At 39.5% G+C, this 22,784-nt stretch overlaps 1 protein-coding gene across 1 annotated transcript in view; it reads left to right on the top strand.

Annotated features, from left to right (window-relative positions):
• Window positions 1-5,292: 5,292 nt before the first annotated feature.
• LOC127637423 (thyrotropin-releasing hormone-degrading ectoenzyme-like) overlaps window positions 5,293-22,784 on the top strand; it is a 162,296-nt gene continuing 144,804 nt past the window's right edge. The window contains exons 1-4 of the mRNA XM_052118465.1: window positions 5,293-5,398; window positions 5,730-6,433; window positions 12,488-12,761; window positions 19,369-19,495. Coding sequence (XP_051974425.1) covers window positions 5,745-6,433; window positions 12,488-12,761; window positions 19,369-19,495 — 1,090 coding nt within the window. The 5' untranslated portion in view covers window positions 5,293-5,398; window positions 5,730-5,744. The remainder of the gene's footprint in view (window positions 5,399-5,729; window positions 6,434-12,487; window positions 12,762-19,368; window positions 19,496-22,784) is intronic.

Below are 22,784 nucleotides of genomic sequence, written 5' to 3'. Positions count from 1 at the left end.
CTAAGATCATGTAGCATCCATCATCCTTCAAGTCTTTTACTTCCCAACATTCATGTAAAATATGGGCACAGTGGAAGAAATTACATCCTCACCCAGTTGCGTAATACATTTTTGACTATCAGTGGCAATACTGCGGCAAGAAAAATCATTTTAAAATGTGTGATATGAAGATGCTTAAAAGGCAGTACAGAGGAACAAAAGATGGCTGATTTGCCACAAGAAAGAACACAATGTTGGAATTAACTATTTTGGTCCAATAGAAACCATAAGATGGAAATGTTGGAATGGACTATTTTGGTACAATAGAAACCATAAGAGGGAGGAGTTTTGTTAAATGATATGGTGTAGTCTTTAAGTGTATGTCTTGCAGGGCTGATCATCTTGAGATGGCCTGCTCCCTAGACACTGACTCCTGCATCCATGCCTTAACAACCCAATAGGCCCAATTGTAAAAACCTGGTCGGTGGAAAGAGAGTTTAAAAAAGCTTTCACCAATTTGAACAGTAGTATGATCGAAAGTTCCATGGTTGCGCATGGGAAAGACTAATCAGGAAAGTGAGATGGGTCCTGATTTCTCTCTTTCACCAACAAGTCATAGACGATGAAGTTCTCCAGACATTGTTTTGTGAGGTTGAGGTAATTCTTAACAACTGCCCAATCACCACTGCATTCTCTGATCATCTTACCCAAACCACATTCTCTTGAATAACTCACAAACAGTTCTACCTCCTATTGAGGTTTTAAGATCTGATTCCTAAGCCAGGTACCTATGAAAACAAGTGCAGTATTTGGCAGACTTGTTCTGGAGGAGATGGACACAAAAGTATGTAACACTCATGCAAGAGAGACAGAAGTGCGAGACAGAAGGCGAGAACAAACCCTAAAGTTGGAGACATTTTGGTGGTCGTTGACCCTACTTCTCTGTGATCATCATGGCCACTGGCAAGAATAGTGTAGATAAAGCCTGATTCAAATGTTTTGGTCTGGTCAGTTAAGCATAAGAGGAAAATGAGCGGCCAATCACGAAACTGTGCCTGCTGTTAGAGGAAGAATAGCAGTGATTAGATCAAAGGATACGGCAACAAGTTATGTATGTGTTTTTTTATTTTTATTAGTTATGGTGTCCTACGTATACATTAAGTACATTTTAATTTTAAACTTAAAACATTTAGGGGCCAGATATGTAGGAGACAAAATTGTTACAATTTGTTATGTATTGCAGTTTAGTGTCTGGCATTCGGGGCGTGGTTGACATAAGCTAGATGATGGTTAACACCTGTTTCTAATTGCAGTGAGCTTGGGGATAGTGGCATAAGTCCTGACCATGCCCAGCTCCAGTGGGGAGAGAGAGTCTGGGTCCAGACATTGTGGAGCTACAACTATGTCTGTGAAGCTGAAAAGCTCTCAGTTTATCATGAAGCTGAAAAGCTATTAGTTATTGTGAAGCTGTAAGCGCTACTGTGCTGTGATCCAAAAGTCTTACCTTTTGAGTTCAAGTCCCAATTTTCCCGTGTCCTCCTTCCCTCCCTGGGTAAAGTTCTGTTACACTGTTTCCCTCACCGGCCTTCACCACTCCCACCAACAGGCCCAACTTGAGCTCCGACAGGACCAAGATCGTTGGTTCCACTAGATCCTCAGAGCTCGCGGCAGGCGATCCGGAGCCTCCTAAGCCAGGAGAAAGCCTGGTTGCCATCACGGTCAACAGTAGCCCAATGCTCTTGCTATGCTCATGAAGATGGGGGTGGAAGATGACCCAGAAGCCTTCCTTGACCTCTTTGAGTGGACTGCTGAGATCTGGGGATGGCCGCGTGCTCAATGGGTGGCCCGACTCATTCCTTTATTGTTTTGGGAGCCCCAACTCGCAGTTCAACAACTGCCGGCGGCTAGTCTCCTGGACCACAGTAACCTGAAGAAGACCATACTGCAATAGGTTGGCTGAAGTCCAGAACAGTACCGGCCACCCATTTGCCTTCTGCCAAAGACTCTTGAGACACCTACAGAAAATTGCAGCCATATAGGACCATATGACGGTGTACCCGAGGGTGGAAGAGCCCTCCCACTCTCTCTCTCTCTCTCTCTCTCTCTCCTCCCCCTGAGTTTTCCCCAATCCCGTCTCCCTCCCCTCTCACTCTGCTCTCTCCACAAAGGCCTTCCCAGTACCACGGAGGCATGGAATCCCGCCGCCAAAGCCGGCTCCCCGTTCATTGAGGTTTGTTTGTGACTTCAGTGCCCCACTGCTCTCCCCCTCAGATGGATGTGCCCACCAACAATTTCCTGGATCATTGCCCCACGATGGAGCTAGGAACCGTGGTCCAGATCTCTTACACTCCACAGGCTGCCCCCGATGAGTCCAGAGCATTCAGGATACTGGTAAGTGTCAAGGGGAGTACTGACCAAGCCTTGGTGGACACAGGTTGTAACCAGACCGCTATCCACCAATGTTTGGTTCCACGCGAAGTGTTGGGCACAGCCAGAAGGGTGAGGGTGAAGTCTGTTAACGGGGATTTTCACAACTTCCTGTTAGTGACCCTTGTTATAAAATGTTGTGGAAAAAAACATAGCGTGGAGGCCGAGGCTAGTTCCCACCTCACCTGCACGAGAACTGCGAGATGTGATATGCTTTTGCAGGGGTGGCGGAACTGGGCTGTCTTCATCAGCTCCGCGTTCAGGGAATTCCCACTGGAGTAGTTGAGAGACGAAACCCTCAGGCACACCCTCGACCAAGTGAAAGTTATTGATGGTCAACATCTCCAGCCTAATGTTGTGCTTTCATATCCATATTTGCGATAATATGAGAGTGGTTGTATCAAGTGATGCCGGATGCTCAAACAAAGGATGATACAACCCAGCTATTAATACCGCAGAGCTGGCGGGAAATGTTGTTTCAGGTGGCTCATTATAATCCGATGGTGGGTCACTTGGGGTGAGGAAAACACTGAGCCATCTAATGGCCCCTTTCTATTGGCCAGGCATTCGTGGCGATGTCCGCAGGTGGTGTGCGGCATGCCGTGAATGTAAGCTGGTGAATCAGCCAGCCACCACAAGCGCGCCATTGTGCCCCCTTCCGCTGATCCGAGGTCGCCTTCGAAAGAACTGGCATGGACCTCGTTGGGCCATTAGAGCAGTCAGCACACGGACATTGCTTTGTATCAGCCCTGGTGGACTATGCAATGCGATATCCAGAAGCAGTGCCTCTGCTCAACATCCCCGCACGCAGATGCACTCTTCAAAATATCTCCCGTGTGGGAAGAGCGAAATAAATCCTCACTGATCAAGGCACTACATTTATGTCAAGGACACTCCGCGAGCTTTAGGATTTGTTGGGCGTTAAGTCGATTTGCACCAGTGTTACCCATCCACAAACTGATGGCTCGTGAGTTTTGTATTTGACCATCAAGTGTAATAAATAGACCTTCATTTTTGTACAGCAACATTCTGTGAACATTGGATTTCTTTGGATGTCAAGCATTAAACTTTTTTGCTCAGCCAACTTTTTGGTTATCAATAGGCTAAGAAATAACCATTACAGTACATATTAGTTAATAATACAAAGTGTGTTCAGAACATCTGTCTACTTACTGACATGATGAATAACAGCAAAGATTTACTGAAGTTACACTTAAATGGATCAGTCCAGCTTTATTTCAAGACATCTCAACTAAACTGAGTTTGACACACTGATGATCCAAAAATCTACCATAGTATTTTTTAATATCAGGTGCTGCAAGCTGACACTCTGTCCATTGTGGCTTGTGACACTAATGCTAATGTTACTTCTGGACTGCAGGGGGAGATATGCACTGATTATATACTTGCACATTATAAACGGCACAAATATATTTCTCTCTCTCTGTGTGTTTCCCTCCCTCTTTTTCCTCTCAGCAGAAATTACCCTCTGTCACAGCTGCCCTCAAGGGCGTTTTACTAACGTTTATTTATTCAGTTAAACTTACACTCCCTCATGGCTGATCTATCTTTATGTTTTCATTCATCTCTCAGTCAACAAGAGGGTTCACACACATTTGCACAGCATGAGACAGGATTTTGTGTGCAGATATCACTTGGAAATTGCTGATTTTTCTCTTTAATAGCAAACAGGTCTCTGCCTCCTTTTCTTTTTATTTAAATATCCAACAATCATTCTAGGATATTTAATCTCTGATCCATTATTTCAGAAGAATAGATTTTAAATTCCATCAGTGTTGTAGAAGATCTTGATGAGATGAGAATCTAAATGCATTTCCTGCCCGTTCTATTTTAGAGAGTTTAAAAATTGAATAAAATCCATCAGACGCACCCCTTTCTCCTTTTTCTATTTGTTTCCCATCATCTTTATACCCCACCTTCTCTCTCTCGGCTCCTTCACACAGTCACCTCTCTCCTCTTGCTGTGCTGTTTAACCAGCCATGCCAGCAGCTGCAGATTGTGTGAATTATTTGCTATATCGATAGTCACTTTGTTCAAAGAGCCGCTGCTGGTCTACCCTTCATGAAACAGACTCTAAACAATGACAGATATACAGAGAGGGATGAGTGCTGGAAAATATGGAAGCAGTGTATGTGGGAAAAGATCACCAATGCCACAGGCAGTTATTTATGATGTGAAAAATTTTGAAACTCATTAAATTCATGCAACTGTTTGTTTCAGAACCATGGACAGCAGCCTTCAGTTTACTGTTGCAGTTCACTTTAGGAATGTGATTCATTATGTTAAGATTTATGAAAACATACACACACACACACACACCATTGCACAGCAGTAAATTGTTTCATTTTACATATTTACACATGTTTAAAAAATAAGTTGGGCTCTCTTTTGACAGGCTAAAAAATAAAGCACATCAATGTAGTTTATTCAGTTAGTCTCTGCACCTCCTTTGAAATGCTTTTGTTGTGAATGTACACAACAGAAATCTTCTAATGTATTTATTCGTGTGATGAGTAATAATGATTGTGCTGAAAATACTGTCACAGCTCAGCTATAAGATTTGACACCTACATGTCTCAAATGCATGTCTCATTTTCCATTACATTTAATTTGTCTGAGTTTCATTTTTAAGTTTCACATTCATGCATTTCAGCACTTTTTATTTTTGAAAGAGAAGAATTGATCTGTATGCATATTTCATTGTTTAATTTGATGCAACTCGACTAAACACAAGGCAAAATATGTATGAGAGAGAGAGAGAGAGAGACACACAGAGAGAGAGAGAGAGAGAAAGAGAGAGGGGGAGAGAGAGCAGGCATGAGGATGGAGGCAGAAGGGGAAATGAGAGCAGAGAACAGACATTCACAAAAAATCTTGTGATTGATTATGAATCAGGTGTGCTGGAACTAAATCCACATAAGAATCAGATGTCAGAGGAGAAATCGTGGATTTGTGGGGATGTGCACGTGCAGTACGTACTCTGTATTTCAGTCGATGAGCTCATTTATTGATCTGTATGTCTCTTATTGTGTATTGCGCACCCTTTTGGATGCTGAAACGTAGTCTTTTCGGTCATAATCTCGTAAAAGTATACTCTTTGCATGGTTTTGCATGACCTTTGCACGATGTATCACCCTTTAAATACGTCTGATCATTCATCCTCTGTAGTTTTGAGGTGGAGCGACGATCCCGCATATGATCATATTCTTCATATAAACTTACAATATATAATATATCTAGTTTGAAAATATCCAACTGCGGCATTGCTTTTAATTGTAATGTTATTCTCTTTTCTAATGCAGTGAGGATTCGTACCGATGGGTATTGAGGGCACGAGCATGAGGAACGGACGGGCTCTGTCCGATCAATGGGCCGACAGCGTGGTGGTCCGGCCCCGCACGACCGAACAGCACATCACGGTGCACAAGAGACTCGTGTTGGGCTTCGCCATCTCCATCCTCACCCTCATCATCGTCACGGCCATCGCCATCACACTCAGCGTGAGCTTCGAGAGATGCGCCGGGGACAGCAGCGGGGATCAAGCCGCAAACGGCTCCAGTAACAGTAAAGTGAAACAGTCCCGGGACGGGAACAGCAGCAAATACTCAGAGGACGTCCAGCAGCCCTGGAGACATGTGCGCTTACCGGCCACCCTGCGCCCTCGCCACTACGACCTCCAACTGTCCGTGCACATGGAGAACTTCACCTTCTCCGGTGAGGTGAACATTGAGTTTGAATGCGTCCGCGCCACTAAGTTGATCGTGCTGCACACGGACAGGTTGGAGATGGAGAAAGTGCTGGTGTATTCCGACAGTAAGAAAGCTGCAGGTGCCATGAGGATCCAGCGACGCTTCCACTATCAGCCCAAGCAGGTGTATGTGCTCGCGCTGCACAGAGAGATGAAGCCCCTCAGAACATACAAGATCAACATCACTTTTCATGCGCCCATTCAACATGAACTCTTGGGATTTTTCCGCAGCTCATACATGCTGCATGGACAGAGAAGGTAATTGAGTTCATGTCTTATACACTGTCTTTATCAATGTTATTCCCATGTGATGTCCGACATTTAGGATATTTTATTTAGAGATTTTTTTTTTTGAACTACATTTGATTATTTGTCTGAATAGCATACCCTACAACCATAGGAACATATTAAACCTCCAGCAAATCATATTTTCCTTCCTCAGGCATCAAAGCCCTTTTATCATTTTCTATTTCTATTTATTTATTTATTTATTTTCTGATTTGGACACATTTCTTTGGTCAACCCAGTTGGACATATGGATTTATAATTGTGTCCGTTTGAATTATCCAGTGATGTCACTCTCGTCTCAACCCATCACAACTCTCCCACCACTTTCACCAAGTACACTAAATATATATAATTTGTAATATAACCTATTGACAATTCCATATTTTTGCTACAGCATTCATAAATGTAGTGCGTAACTCAACCATGTCACAGGTTTACAATGACAAATGTGGCAGAGTTGTTGTTTTTTTTATTACAAAGTAGCCATTGTTCCTCTAATGGTGTTGGACAGAAGACGACATAGCAAGCATAAAATGTAGATATATTAAAATATAAGTTTGAAAAACATTTGAATCTCATGTGACAGAGTTGAGTTTCTAGGCTTGATCATGCCCATCTGACTATAATACACTTTAAAACTATGAATTCAAATGATATTTTGTACATTTTCTGGATGGTGTGAGGGGGTTGGGTTCAGACTGAGAGACAATACTTTATTCCCTGTTTTATTTATTTATGAAATATATAATTTTTTTTATTTTTTTTTTTTTATTTATATTTTTTTTAGGTACAAATTCAGTTAAATATTAAAGGGACATGACAAAATACTTGATATCTGATAGAAAGAACTTTATTTTATAATAAAGAATATTTTAATGACATAATTATTTTAGTTCATTATAATGCACGTATCAATATCTTATAAAAACCTTTAAGAAATCTCGGGGACTGAAATATTACCGAATCCCAAGAATGACTCTATGACAGTTAATGTTACTGTTAAACTGTAGTAAGTTAATATGGAATCTTGATCAAGCACTTTAAGAAGCTATCATACATTTACATTTATTGATTTGAAAGATGCTTTCATCCAAAGCAACTTACAAAATAGGAAGATATAAGCCAATCATCTTAAGGAGACATTGGTACGAAAAGTTCCATATTACAAAGTTTCATTAGCATCAGAATAGTATTCAAAACAGATTAATGTGCAACATGTTTTTTTTTTTTTTTTTTTTAGTGACTGGTTAAGTGCTCATGGAAAAGATGTGTTTTAAGTCATTTTTTGAAGACAGACAGTGAGTCAGCTTCACGTATGGAGTTGGGAAGGTCATTCCACCAACTTGGTATGATGAAACCGAAAGTCCGGGAACATTTTTTGGTGCCATTTTGTGTTGGTACAACAAGGCGACATTCCTTAGCCGACTGCAGGCTTCTGGTGGTGTAGCTCTGCAGAAATGATTTTAGGTATGCTGGAGCAGACCTAGTGACTGTTCTGTATGCCAGCATCAGAGCCTTGAATTTTATATGTACATCAACCGGCAGCCAATGGAGAGAGACAAGGAGTGGTGTAACACATGCTATCTTTGGTTCATTAAAGACCAGATGTGCTGCTGCATTCTGGGTCATTTGCAGAGGTCTAATTGCACATGCAGGGAGGCCTGCAATGAGAGCGTTACAGTAGTCCAGTCTAGTTATGACAAGTGACTGAACAACAAGTTGTGTGGCATGTTCAGAGAGGAAGGGTCTTATCTTCCTGATATTGTAGAGTCTTTGAGATGTGGTCTGTGAAATTATGCTTGTTATAGATGGTTACCCCTAGATTTCTATTATAATCTTCCTTACATGTAATACTTCGTTAATTTATTCATTATGCCAGTGGTGGCTAATACAAAGCTAGCATATTTGTTTGTAGGAACTGCATTAGCTGTGGTATTTCAATAGAAACAATGATTACCATCCTACATTTTGATGAGGGGAAAGTCCATTAAAATAACATTTAACACTTAGGGACCTATCACACTTATGGAGATGTTCTTTTTTCATTCTATGTTAAGAGGTAAAAAGATATTCAAAAACAGCTGAGCAATGACATACATTCAGACACCTGCCATGACATTAAAACGTGTTATCATTTACTTTATGCCTCATTCTATAAGTAGAATTCACACAGTATCAGTAAAAGAAGCTATTTTAACTACTTGATAATGATTAAAGGTAAGATATATCAACCTGATCTCATGAAAAAATGAAAACGAGTTGGCTATTTCATATGATCTTGCACAAAGTTGTTCACATAAACTCAACACATAATGCGGAACGAGGCATTAAGGACATACTTATTAATATTATGTCCTTACAAACCCCTTATCTAAACTTAACCATTCAGTAGAGTTTATAAACATGAAAGGAAGCTGTTGTGTGTGACAGTAGCAAGTAATTGTCGCCTATTAGATGAAACCATGTCCAGCGACGTCATTGGCTGTAGTGAATGTCGTTGGAATTCAAACGAGTGCAGTTGCACGATATCATACCAATTAGCCAAATTTAGAAACGTTGTACAAATCCTTACGATTTCGCCTTGAGAGTGTGTTGGATATATGCAGAAGATAATGTGTAATTTGTAATGTTTTTGCACTCATGATGTTAATGTGCTAACATGCTATTCATGGCCATAATAAGTGCCAAATACACGCTGTTATTGCGATTTATGTTAACATTGATACTTCTGCAAAGATAGGTTGTGGCAGGGCGGAGGGCGGGCCGGGTTGTGATCCTGCACACCCTGTCCCATATTAGGCTAATCAAGCCTCCCGAGAGGGATAAAGGTCGACTGCAGAGGATCGTGCGGGAGAGAGAGATAGTTTACGGACATGTCAGTCATATGTGTGCGTTTGTCTTTTGTTTAAGTTTTATATTACGATCCAGCCCCGCCCTCTGCCCTGCCACATTGGTGTATAAAAGATGAAGGTAAGTTTACACCAGCTCTCTAATAATGCCAGTGTGTTCATGTTGACTGATCTTGACTGATTTAACAACATAAACGGAATTAGCTGCAAGCCTCGAAGTAGGTGGTGCCTCAGGTCACACCAAACAATGATGTGAACAAATGGTAGTTAGAAGGTGTTTAGCAGCCGGTAAGAAATTTTCCTAAAAGTTCGCTCTTTCAAGCCGTTACAAACTACTGAAACAAACTAAAAAAAACAATGGTTTTGTCCAGATTTTGTTCAAAATTATGGCACACCCGTTCGTTCGTTATATCGTATGAAGTATGCAGGACCTTGTGTTTACAATGTCCTTTACCTCCCTATATTTCTGAGGTTTTAGGAAGACAGCACAGAATATGTACTTGTTCCTGCATATTAGCATGACATCTTACTGTTTTTCATTGTTGTAGTTGTTTTTGTCCTTTGACAGGAACAAATTTAAGCATTTCAGCATCTTTGCCTCAGCTTTTTCCACATTTGATATACCCAAAAATGATCCTTTCATTGCCAAACTTTTAAATATTTTGTGCATCAACTAGCTGCCCCCTTTTGTCTTTGCAATAACCGAGTAATTGTGCCAAACTTTAGACCTGCTCTCAGATGTAAACACAGCATGTTTAAGGGCTTTGTATAATGACACTTCATCAATCCCAACTGAATCTTCATTGCACTGAATGAGCTCTTGATATTGTAAGATCCATTGAAGAGCAGCTTTGAAATGAATGTGGCATCATCATTTATATTGAGTTTGTCACTGAGGCTCAGGACTCAAATGCAGAGTTGAATGAAGTTGGAAATTTTATTAATACAAAAAGGGAAAAAAAACAAAACTAACATAAACTACCCCATAGGGGAAATAAATAATCCAGGCTGGGGTAGAGGTAACAGGATACAGGACCGATCAGACCGAGAAGGGATGCAAACATAAAAAGGACCAATATGAGACAAGAAACAAGACGAACTGGCACTGAACAGCACACATGAGGAGACTAAAATTGGGAGAGAAATCAATCAGGTTAACAGACAGGGCAGGTGTGACTAATGAACACACCTGCCCTGTCTGTATAATAGGCAAACAAGGAGGCGGGTATGATGCAAGATTGAGATACACGTGGCAACAGAACCAAAACAAAGCCAGGTGCTCTCACAAGACACAAACACCGAAATGGCATGAGCGCACATCACCAAGACAGTTGGCTCAGGCCAACCTACAGACAAGATAAGAGAATGCGTAGCAATGGCAAACAAAGTGATGCCACTCATTCCCCCACAAGACAAAGCCTGAGCGTACATGCAACAGGCGACAAAACAAGACCGGACACCTGTGCGTGAGTTCGGCCACACACAAACCCAACAACTCAGACCGAAGTGACCAAACCTCAGCGCAGCGTGAAGACATCACGCGAGGCACACCCGTGTTCACAAGAGATAGACATAAACTATTGACATGAGTGCATGCTGCCAAGATGACACTCACATCAATAACAGACAGTACATGGAGCATGAGTGTCCGGATCCCAACACCAACCGAAACCGAACCAGACCGGGAAGTCATGCTCTGAACATGAAACGTGAGACCAACAAAGGAGCGTGTGGCATGGAAATAACAACCGAAACAGTGCGCTCACACAGAGACAGAAAACGAAACACAAGACAGACATAGGATGATGTCATGGTCCTGTCACACAAAAACCCAGACTAACAGAGTGACAGGACCATGACAGTGTTGATCAGACAGTGTCTTGCAGTAGCTCTCTCAACTCCAAAGGCTATACAGATGTCTTCTGGGGATTTAACAGAAGTTTACCAAATAACTTTTTAGTCACCATTTCCTCATCCATCACCCTATATATTTGACATTTCATTGCATCTCAGTGATGTTGTAATGATCTGCTGAAGCTGGGACAGCCCTGTCACAACAGCAGACAACAAACCAACAAACTGAAGCAGCAGCATGTGTATCACAGCAGGGATTTTCACTCTGGTATCCTCTTTTTGTGGAATCACCACCTGTTGATCTAATTTCAACATACTGTATGCTGTATACACTTTGTTTTTTGATCACCCACCAACACCCACTGTCTGCATCTCAACTGTAACCTTTAAATAGTGTGAACATTGTTAAGATGCAGCATCTTTCAATGGTAAACATGAAGAGGAGGTAGACGGATGGGACAAATATATATATATTTTTAAATCTTGCTGCATGATTGGCTTCCAGTGTTAGTAAAAAGCTGTCAAGAGAGCACAGTACATCTCCTGCCCTCTGGTGCACATGCTGTGGGTGGCAGAGGCAAAATTCTAAAATTTGATTCAGGTTTAGATATCCTTTAGTCGAGCTCACTGGAAACACCTTGAAATGAACTTGTATGTGTGATTTTGAACAGCAATGTACAGTAGTCAAAATATTGTGTCTCACTATTTCTCCTCCCCTGACCTCTTTTCCTGCTCTATAACTTAACATCTAACAGATCATTTCTACAGTGATGTGCAGTCAAACTCCAGACTCTGCAGTTATTTATGGGCAGCCTAAATGCGATATCCAAAATATGCCTGTTGGTAAATTATTAATGATCCACTTAAAATTCACTGCCTTCACCAATCCAACTAAATGTAAGGTAACTATTAACATTGAACAGCTTGTTAATGTTTTCGTTGTCATGTGATTTGGCTCATGCTGTCTATTTTTCTTTATGTTGTGCTTTCACAGATGGATTTAAAATATACAGCTGTGATAGAAGTTTCAAAGACATACAGATATGTCATTATTTCTGTGTGGTAGTACTACAACACTCAATTTTGGGGAATGTGTTATATTGTTAACATTTGATGTGTAATAAGCGATTTAGTAGAAGCTGCAACTGTTTTGTCCATCTTCACAACTCACAACCCTGATGAGTACAGCTTTATCTGTATTAAGTAAAGTCATGTGACAATTTCATAAAATTTAGGTGAGATTACTTTTTCAATTTGAGTTTTATTTCTCTTTTATCTGCCTCTGTCTCTCTCTTTCTCAATTTCTGGTATTATTCTGCAGGTATCTTGCTGTGACGCAGTTCTCACCAACTCACGCAAGAAAGGCGTTCCCGTGTTTCGATGAGCCCATCTATAAAGCCACTTTCAGAGTGAGTTTGAGACACGAGAGCTCGTATCAGTCCCTGTCCAACATGCCAGTGGAGTCCTCTACGTCTGAAGAGGATGGGTGGGTGACCAACCATTTCTCCAGGACGCCCCGCATGTCCACATACTACCTGGCCTGGGCCGTGTGCAACTTCACCTACAGAGAAGCAATCACAGATAATGGAGTTGTGGTGAGTCTCATTGTAAGCTTTCCAATCACATGATCAGAGAAGTTCAGTCATGAAATTCTACGTGGCGCGAGCTGATAGGTTGTTTGAACCTGTTATCTGTTAGCCAATCAGCTCGATTGTGACTTATCTACTCAATTGCTACTGCACATATTCACTCCCATGGACTTGTTATTTATTATTTAGTGTGTGTGTGTATTATATATATATATATATATATATATATATATATATATATATATATATATATATATACAGTATATATGTCAGGATCAGAGAATGAGTTTCAGGACCCAAGTGCAGAGTTAAAAAAACAAAGGATTTTTTAATATCACAAAAAGGGAAAAAACAAACCAAAACTCCCACAAGGGGGAATGAGCATACATAAACTACCCCACAGGGGGAAAAGGTAATCCAGGGCTTGGGCAGAAGGCAGGAAACAGGACAGGAAACTAGACAGACTGACTGGAATAAACAAACACACAGGACCAACTGGAAAACAAAACACACAATACTGTAAAGGAAAGGAAATCATACAAGTTAATGCAGGGCAGGTATAACAAATTAACTAATAATGGGCAAACACAGAGAGACAGAGGGTCATAATGCAATACAGAAACAAAACAAAGCCACATGCTCTCAAGACAACAAAACACCTGAATGGCATGAGTGCACATGGCGAGGACGAAAACACCAGTAAACACAGCCAAACCAAGGCCAAGGAAACTGGTCACACTCAGCCGAGTGCCAAGACTGAAAACAGTTTCTATCACGAACCAAGCAAAGTCTTTTGCAATTATATTCAACAAGCTAATTTAGTTTTATTTTCACTCCTACATTTCCAATAGCATAGCCACCATCTCTAAGAGGACTCTTCAAATTTAGGGACATAGGCTGCGTGGTGATGCAAAGGAGGGACTACAGGCTTTAGTGTATGCAAAGGGAAACTTGCGTGAATATCGATACCACCGAGCTGACGAGTCAGGTTTTCTCTGAAATCTATCTGGGTTAAGTTCACCAATCTACGCTCATCCACTGGTGCCACATGAATGTGTTGCCATACCTTAAACAATATGAAACTATTGACGATGGCAATGTCTATGAAGTCTTCCACCACTTCTGAGTTTTTTGGAGAACATCGTAAGATTTTATAGTTTGGTCTGACTTATCAACACCATTCATGTTTTTGTTATAATCGCTAATGACAGTGGGCTGGAGGGCTATATCTTTTGTCCAGCCGCCATAATTTTTTACAAGCCTAGTAATTTCGGTTGAGCCATTCACATTGTGGAAATTGCAGAGGCATGTAAATGCAAGCGTGTCCTTCCTACACCACCTTATATCCCCACGAGCTGTCTTGTGTTCCCATCTTTTGATATCTATAAATTTATCTAGAAACAGATTACAATTCACCCTGTATGTCCCACAGGCATTAGTTCCCATTTCTAACAACTTAACCATAAGAGCTGGGGACGTGTAAAAGTTGTCAAACCAAAAATTGTGGCCCTGGTCTTTGAATGGCTACAGTATCAATTCAAGTACTTTGGTGCCAAGTCAGTGACATGCCCATCATGACTACCTGTGTAAATATTATAGTCGAGAGTATACCCAGAGTCTGATGTTGCAATTACCGATAATTTAAAACCCCACCATGTAGGCTTGCCTTTTGTGTATTGTTTAAATCCTGACCTAGCTATAGACTTGACCATACGTTTATCTATTGCACGATTTTGGTTAGGCTGAAAGAGCTGCTTGCATTTTTGTTTGAAGTGGTCCATAAGATAACGCAACTTCCTAAGGCGATCCTGATTATCCTCTATGGTAGGGTCTACAACATGTAGAGCTGCTAAAGAACCTTGTAGTGGTTTAGCAACATAAATCCCCTCGCCCATGAGCCCTGAAGTTACTTGGTTCCCCAATGACGATGGGAATCAAGGAGAATTGAAAACCCCATGTAAATGAGCAACCCAAGACATTTTTTTAATTAATTGGGGGTCACCTCCATCCAAGCTCCTTGGTAGCTGGTATATGATGGATACTTTAGGACGAGCTCCCATCCCTGACAGTTTGTAAAGCTGTATATCTCAGCAACTAGAGTCTGAGTAAAAAACAGCATGAAAAAGTCAATTTCTCGCAACATCATATTGGAGGTTGAGCGCACAGCCGGCACACGCTACCTAAGTCGATACCGAATACATGGCTAGGCTTAAATGGGAGAGGTTTTGGTGCCTGTGAATCGATGTCAGAGTAGGAGGGATATGAAACGAAGTCAGGGAAGTGTTTATAATTTCTAGCTGACTTGGGACCTGTGCCTTAAAATAATAAGAGTAACAGTGTTAGTGTTACTGTGAGTATCAGTCATATGAGAAATAGAAACAAACAATACATACACATTCATATATACCCAGTTGATGGGTATATATGGCTGGGGATCAGGTTCCATCTCATCCTCCATCTCCTCATGGTCCGGGTCTTCCTGCAGAAGTTCCTGTTCCAGCAGATCTTCCTCCTGTGTGTTCATACCCTCATGACCTTGTCCTCCTCTGTTATGAACCTACGCTCATCAGCAGCCTCCTCTTGATGGTGCTGAGCTGGGAGCCATAGTCTCAATCCATCTCTACAACAGAAAAAAGTACACAATTGGAAGCCAGCAGTGTGTTCTTCACAAATCTGTACACTGAATAGTCTAACCAGAATGTCCAACTGCAGACATCCCTCTCACACTTTCCTTGTGAACAGGAAGCTACACACAATCTAGCATCATGTTTGTGTGATGGGTGGGTAGAAATAACTACATATTAAATTAAACAAATGACAATAAAATGCAAAGTAATCTCTTCAGTAATCAAAATACTTTTTGAATGTAACTATTCTAATAACCAATTATTTAAATTGTAACTGTAACTGGAATACAGTTACTTCTATTTTGTATTTTAAATATGTAATCCCATTACATGCATCCCGTTACTCCCCAACCCTGCCAGTTTCACTGCAGCACACTATTAGATTTTTCTCAGAAACCCTCCTCCTCCCCAGCTCCAGCTGATTGTTGGAGGATGAAGTAAGAGAAATGTTGATTATACATATATTACATTCACTTCTGAACATTATAGAAAAAATGTAGTTTGAAATACTGTTTTACCCAATATTTGTGAGTGCTGTGTATTTTAGTGGTTCTTCATGTAGTGTTGTTAGCTTAACATTCTAACATCAAACTCTAGTTGAGTCTTACATGTAAAGCACTATATTTGTGTTGTGCATGGAGTTATATGAATTTAGGTCATGAGTTAAGTGTTAAGCAGCCAGTAATGTGGAAAATTTGATTACTCTTTTACCTCCAGTTTTGATGTTCATTGTATCACTTTCATTGTAGCTCATATCATCTGTTTGTTTCTTTGAAAGTTAGAGTTATGTGTGTCATTTTAGACACTTCCTGATATTTCCTCACTGACTCCTACTGTGTGACCTTGACTGGCCTCCTCATACTATACTAAGACTGTATCTGCTTCAAATCATCTCTGCCATGCTGACTGTAATGTTTGCTTCTATCTAGAGCATTTAGACTCACAGCACACACTAGTTTCCCCATCAATTACATTGAAGCGGCAGGGAAGCCCCTCATGTGAGCTATTATTCTGGATTTATGGTGAACACTCATCTACCTCACACACATTAATGTGCAGTAATTATCAGATCTTGCTGTTGATAGCTGGTTGAGAGTATGAAAGTCCTTTTAAGGAAAGTCAGTTCACTCTGCGTCCATCTTGGCACCTATTTTACATGCTGTCAAAAGACATACAAGTACAGCTCCACCACATTTCTGTTTTAGAATTAATTTAATGTTCAACTTTAATGTTCCATGTCTTACATTGTTCATTTACAACCAAGCCATTTAACAAACAACACTTTATGTTCTTCAGACGCAGGGAGTGTTTAACAAAAAAACTCAGTTTCACAGAGCAGATATCAAAAGATGTGTCGTCTTTGGTATGCTATCCTGAACGATTTGCAGTGTGAGTTTGGATCATTAGTTTCAGCTGTCATCATCAGTCTACAGAGTTTAGTATGACTGCTGCTCTGTTTAAATAATGTCTTCATCATCATATGACTGTTTTGGTGAATGTGGAATATTTTTAAACCTGTATTAAATGTTCCATGTCTTACATTGTTCATTTACAACCTGGTCATTTAACATACAACACGTTATGTTCTTCAGACTCAGGGAGTGTTTAACTTACAATATAGAAAAACCTCAGTTTTACAGAGCAGATAGAAAAAGAGTGTGTCGTCTATGGTATGCTATCCTGAACGATTTGCAGTGTGAGTTTGGATCATTAGTTTCAGCTGTCATCATCAGTCTACAGAGTTTAGTTTGACTGCTGCTCTGTGTAAATAATGTATTCATCGTCATATGACTGTTTTGGTGAATGTGGACATTTTTTAAAACCTGTATTGACCACTGTAGCCTCTCTAGTGTGTCACATTCAGTATTACCTACAGGGCTGGAAGACCTTTTTTTACTGGTTGCCTTATAGTAGTTGTGGTAAAGATCTAAAATAAGGGTGGTACTCTTTATTTGATTGCCATAAAGGAGCAGATTCAGCTGGGAAAATAACACTGTAGCAGTCATAATGTGCTGCTAGTTTTGTGCATAAACATATTGTTTAAATGAGGAAGAAAATGCAAATGTAATTTTTATATAAAAATCATAATTCTACACCACTATACAAAATGCGCTCATTACATATTTTTGGAAGTACTCGGCCTGATCAAAGACCATGTTTACAGCATTTAATGTACAAAATTATGATTTTAGCAGAAGAATACAAATATCTAAATAACGTCATTTTATGTTTCACAGCGAACATTACAACACCAGCATCCAAAACACAACTTATGCTGCTGACCATCTAGTTTTATCAACACGAAACCCTATTATTACATCAAAAAGAGGAGATCGAATTCACAGATTGCACATACTTGTAAAGATCACAACACAATTTACCCTGTATTATTAGACAAGTGAATTTCTGCTGATGTGTTTCAGTATCTCTCACATTCAGACGTATAGTATAAAGTGTAATAACTCATCATGTCAAGTGCTCTTTTCTTCTGAGTGGATTGATTTAAGCTTCATTGTTCCACACATTTGTAAGAAAAACTGTACGCTTGTTAGTGAGATCAATGCTGAGCAGATGCTCAGAAAGACTGTTAAATTTCAAACAAACACAAACAAATGATTCAATCAGCACTTGCGTCAGATTAAACTGTCTGAACAATGGCTGATTAATGAAGCATCTTTTGAGCGGTTTGTTTAATTACAGGTTGTTTTTAAATCACTTTGATTTGATTGAGGTTTGAATCATTTCCACAGCTGTATGTGCAGCTCATTCATCTTTTTATCAGCTATAGAGGATATCGATACAGCAGCAACATGTGAGGTAAACAACAAATAATTCAATGCGCATTGCTGAAACAATGCCTATCCTCCTGCGTGTTTTGCACTGTGTTGCAACTGAGTGTATGAGGACATTCCTTCTTACTAGATGGTGCTCGATCGTTGCCTTCTGGCAGGCACTATAGAGCATAGAGCACTGAGTACCAGAACCGTCAGGATTAGGAAAATATTTTTCCCTCAGGCTATCCATCTCATGAACAGTTACAACTGCCCCATTGAGCAATAATTATGTGCAATACACAGCTTAATCTATTTATATGTAGCCAACATACCATACCTCTTCTGCCATTACATTACCTTGCCTCTGTATATAACATATATGTATTTGTATATCGTAATGAGGCAGGCGAGGATTAAAGATCTAAATGTAGCTTTTAATCAAACAATAGGGACAACAAAGTAACTCAGAATATAAAGAAACAAACACAGGGAACAAGGCACAGAACATAGCAAAGACTGACAAAGAAACCAGGGGAAACAAGGGTTTAAATACACAAGGGTATACAAGGGAACAAGGAACACCTGGGGAAAAACAGGGTAAAACAATTAGGGTAATCATAAAATGAAACTACAAAGGACTACAAATCTAACACAGGAAACAGGCACGGGGAACTAAGCAACAAGAATTTCAACATAAACTCTAGTCATAATTGTCCAATCGCATATTTCTATAAATACTTTATTTTCTATTCACTTTTTATTTTTTATTTTTGTTATTATTATTATTATTATATTATAATATGTATTGTTTGTGCACTGGAAGCTTCTGTCTCCAAGACAAATTCCCTGTATGTGTAAGCATACTTGGCAATAAAGCTCATTCTGATTCTTATCTAATACGTCTGTGTTAAAAACAGAAAATTATCCTGTTGCAATTTAAATGTTAACTTTTTAAGAAATAGTTTTTTTTCCAAAGACAAATGTCTAAAAAGCTATTTTAACAGACTACATGTTTACAATTGATTGAAAAACATACACAGTGCTGAACCCTGGATTATTCTCAGTGCTTAATCTTTTAAGTCAAAAACTGTTCTCATTGGGTGATTTCAGGTTAGAAATAAACTAAGAAACTTATTTTTTTCAAGAGTTCGCTCATCACCTGACACCCTTTTACTTTTGTTCTCTCTCTCTTCCTACATTGTGTTGTTGTAGATTCGTCTGTATGCCAGACCTGATGCAATCCAGAGCGGATCGGGAGACTACGCTCTTCACATCACCAAGAGACTCCTTCAGTTCTACCAGGATTACTTCAAAGTCAAATATTCCCTCCCCAAATTAGGTAAGTACAGCAAAGTCTGTTTCAGCTTTTAATGGCTTCATTGATGCAGTTTAAATTGCCAATCTATATTCTTCTCATGGGAAACTGGCTGATTATTCATTGTACTGTTTGTACTGCAGCGGTTTGTGTGTAATTCCTGCTTTATGTTGGTGTAAAGGAGAAGTCAAGGAGTGTCAGGAGCAGCTCAGTTCTTGCATTTATTGATCCTAAAAGCATTTTAGAACTATTGTGGTTGTGTTTAGTCAGAGCACGTGCACGGTGTTAAAGAATGTGTTTGTCTGTGTATTGATATGTGTGGGTACTGTATGTATATGTGTGATTTTGTGTGTGTGTGTGTGTGTGTGTGTGTGTGTGTGTGTATGTGTGTGTGTGTGTGATTGTGGTGTACTGGATTACATCAGACTCTTTCTGTCTCTCTGTCTCGCTCCATTGGGTTTCTGTCAGTTCTCTGTATTCATTTGAATATACCCATCAATCTCTTTGGCCTTTTGTCTTTCACTCTCCTCCCTCGCCTGCTCCATTTCCCTCCAAATGTATTAGTTCCTATGTTTGCATTCATGTGTGTGTGTTGCAGTGTGCATGTTTTATTAATCATATATGTATACTCTCTTTAACAGTCTCTTGGCATCATTGCTCTGTTTGTTATTGGGGATCAGAACTTCTCTATCCTCCACAATTGTACACATTTTCTTTTGCATCATATAATACAGGGCTTCTATTAATCGTTTTTCTAGGACTTTAATTTCAAAACTCAAAAATGAGGCAAATGAGGTTAATAAACCAGGACTGCTGCTGTTTGCATCTGTGTAACTATGATGCAATTGCTCAGTAGACTTAGACCTGACGCATGATCAATAACTCACTGACAGACTGAATTTATTCATGTGACCAGTCAGAACATAATTGGCATCTTTAAACCCTCACAACATTCCTTTGTGCTCATAATGAGTTTTTACTATTATTATTATTATTTATTTATTTATTTACGGATGCTCTTTTGATTTATTTCCTTATGGATTGAATAACTGAATCTTTTCAAACAGGGTCAAACCCTTTAATAAGGCTGGTGACTTTAAATTATGTTTGAGCTGGACTGTCACATGCTAAAACGATGATCATTGCTAGCTGTTAAAATCTCACAGTCTCGCAATTACATGGTCCATTTTTGTAACTGTCTTATCAACTGAGAGGATGCTTGCGTGATGATTAATTGAATGAATGCAAACGGACCTTAAGAGACTTTTGATACATTTGTCATAATGTTGCCTGTGAGCGGTAAATTCAGCTGCAAGATGGTTTGAGTTTGAAGTGCGGCCTCATTTGAGAAATGATGAGGACGCAATAATTGCTGCTGTTATGTAAAGGCACCATCTGTGTGTTGAGGGTGGGAGCAGTTGCAGCCTCTCAGGTCTCCTAACAGGGACATTCTGTCATTCTGTTCATGCACAAGTGAAACATTCAGAGAAATGAAATCAGAGCGTGCAATGAACAGATCACATGTTGCCTCAAGGTTGCACAACTTTACAAAGCTGCTCTTATTGAAACATTCTTTTCTAAAGATGTATTCATTCTTTTAACCTCGGAGAAACATTTAATTTTCCAATTTGTTGTTTGTGCACCTTAGTTGGTCTTGGGGACAATTTATTTTTACCAAGTTGTGACCTCATTTACACAACGCATTACATGCATAATATACGCCATGTTATGTGTCTTGCCCTGGAAACCTCAGAACTGTAGCCATTTCTTGATCTGTAGGCTTGCCTTGAATGAAACTGATTATCTGTTATAACTTATCAAATGTGGTAATCACTACATTGACAAGATTCAACATTAGGGCTGAAAAAGCTTTAATATGTTTTATAACATTGTTATTACATTGTATTTACAATGTAACTACAACATTAGAAATTCAAGTCAAATCATTTTTGTTTGTATAGCGCTTTTCAGAACACACCATTTCAAAGCAGCTTTACTGACAATTATGCATTAACAGAAAATAAAACTGTAATATCTATACATTCTTAGAGTGATCATCGTGTAGTTTGATTAAATGTGATTGTAAATTGTGTCTAAAAATTAAATAATAATTGTATTTAGAACCCCTGTGAACAAGCTGAATTCAACTGTGGCAAGGAACACAAAACTCCTTAAGATGTTGGTTAATGGAGATAAAATAACCTTGGGAGAAACCAGGCTCACTGTGGGAGCCAGTTCCCCTCTGGCTAACCAGCATGAATATAATGCCAACATTAGTTATTGTTATTTGTGTGCAGTGCAAGTCATGGTTTAAAGTTGGTAAACTAAGTGTTAAGCTCAGTGTTTAAAAAAATATTTTTTATGTACTGTAAGATTAATGACTAATGTCTTTGAAGTCCATCCTGGATTAACTGCAGAAGTTCACATAGATCCATTGTCCTTTGTTAGTTGTCTGATGAAGGCTTTTGTTGGCAATTAAATGATAGTATATGTATTCTATTTCAAGAGTGTAGTCCATCATTAGACAAAAGTGATGAAGGCATCAATCACTGAGGTGCATCACAGTTCAGCCGGCAGGTCATCTGAATCCCGAGCTAGAGATATGGAAACATATATTTGTGATTTGATGGATAAATTAGGTGTATGCCTGGCTAAATAGATGAGTCTTTAGTCTAGACTTAAACTGAGTGAGTATGTCTGTGTCCCAAACAATGTTAGGGAGACTATTCCATAGTTTAGGAGCCAAATAAGAAAATGATCTACCTCCTTTTGTGGATATTCTTTGAACTATTAACAGGCCTGAATTTTGCGATCGTAATGAATGTGATGGAATATAGCATGTCAGAAGGTCATTTAAGAATTGTGGAGCTAGACCATTCAAAGCTTTGTATTTGTAGTTTACAGAATTTTACAATTAATATGAAATGTAACAGGTAGCCAATGTAACGATAATAAAGTGGGGCTCTAGTCAGCACTCTAGCAACTCATTTTGAACCAATGGAAGTTTATTTATTGATCTTGCTGGATATCCTCCCAGTAATGCATTACAATAATCTAGTCTTGAGGTCATGAATGCATTGATTCATTTATCAGCATCAGAAACTATGTGTGATAACTTAGCAATATTACTGAGGTGGAAGAATGCTGTTCAAAAAAACATTGGAAATTTGATTTTCAAAGGGCAGATTGGTGTCAAATATACCACTCTCAGGGCATCTGTGTCTGTCTGCTGATGCCATACATGCCATTTATTTTGAGTTTGATGTAGCTATTTCCATTTTGAATGAGTCCATTTCATAGTTTTTGCAGTTAG

This window comes from Xyrauchen texanus, chromosome 45 (genome assembly GCF_025860055.1).
Source record: "Xyrauchen texanus isolate HMW12.3.18 chromosome 45, RBS_HiC_50CHRs, whole genome shotgun sequence".
Classification (NCBI taxonomy): Eukaryota; Metazoa; Chordata; class Actinopteri; order Cypriniformes; family Catostomidae; genus Xyrauchen; species Xyrauchen texanus.
Note: the sequence above shows the minus strand (reverse complement) of the source record. Positions and strands in the feature narration are given on the sequence as shown.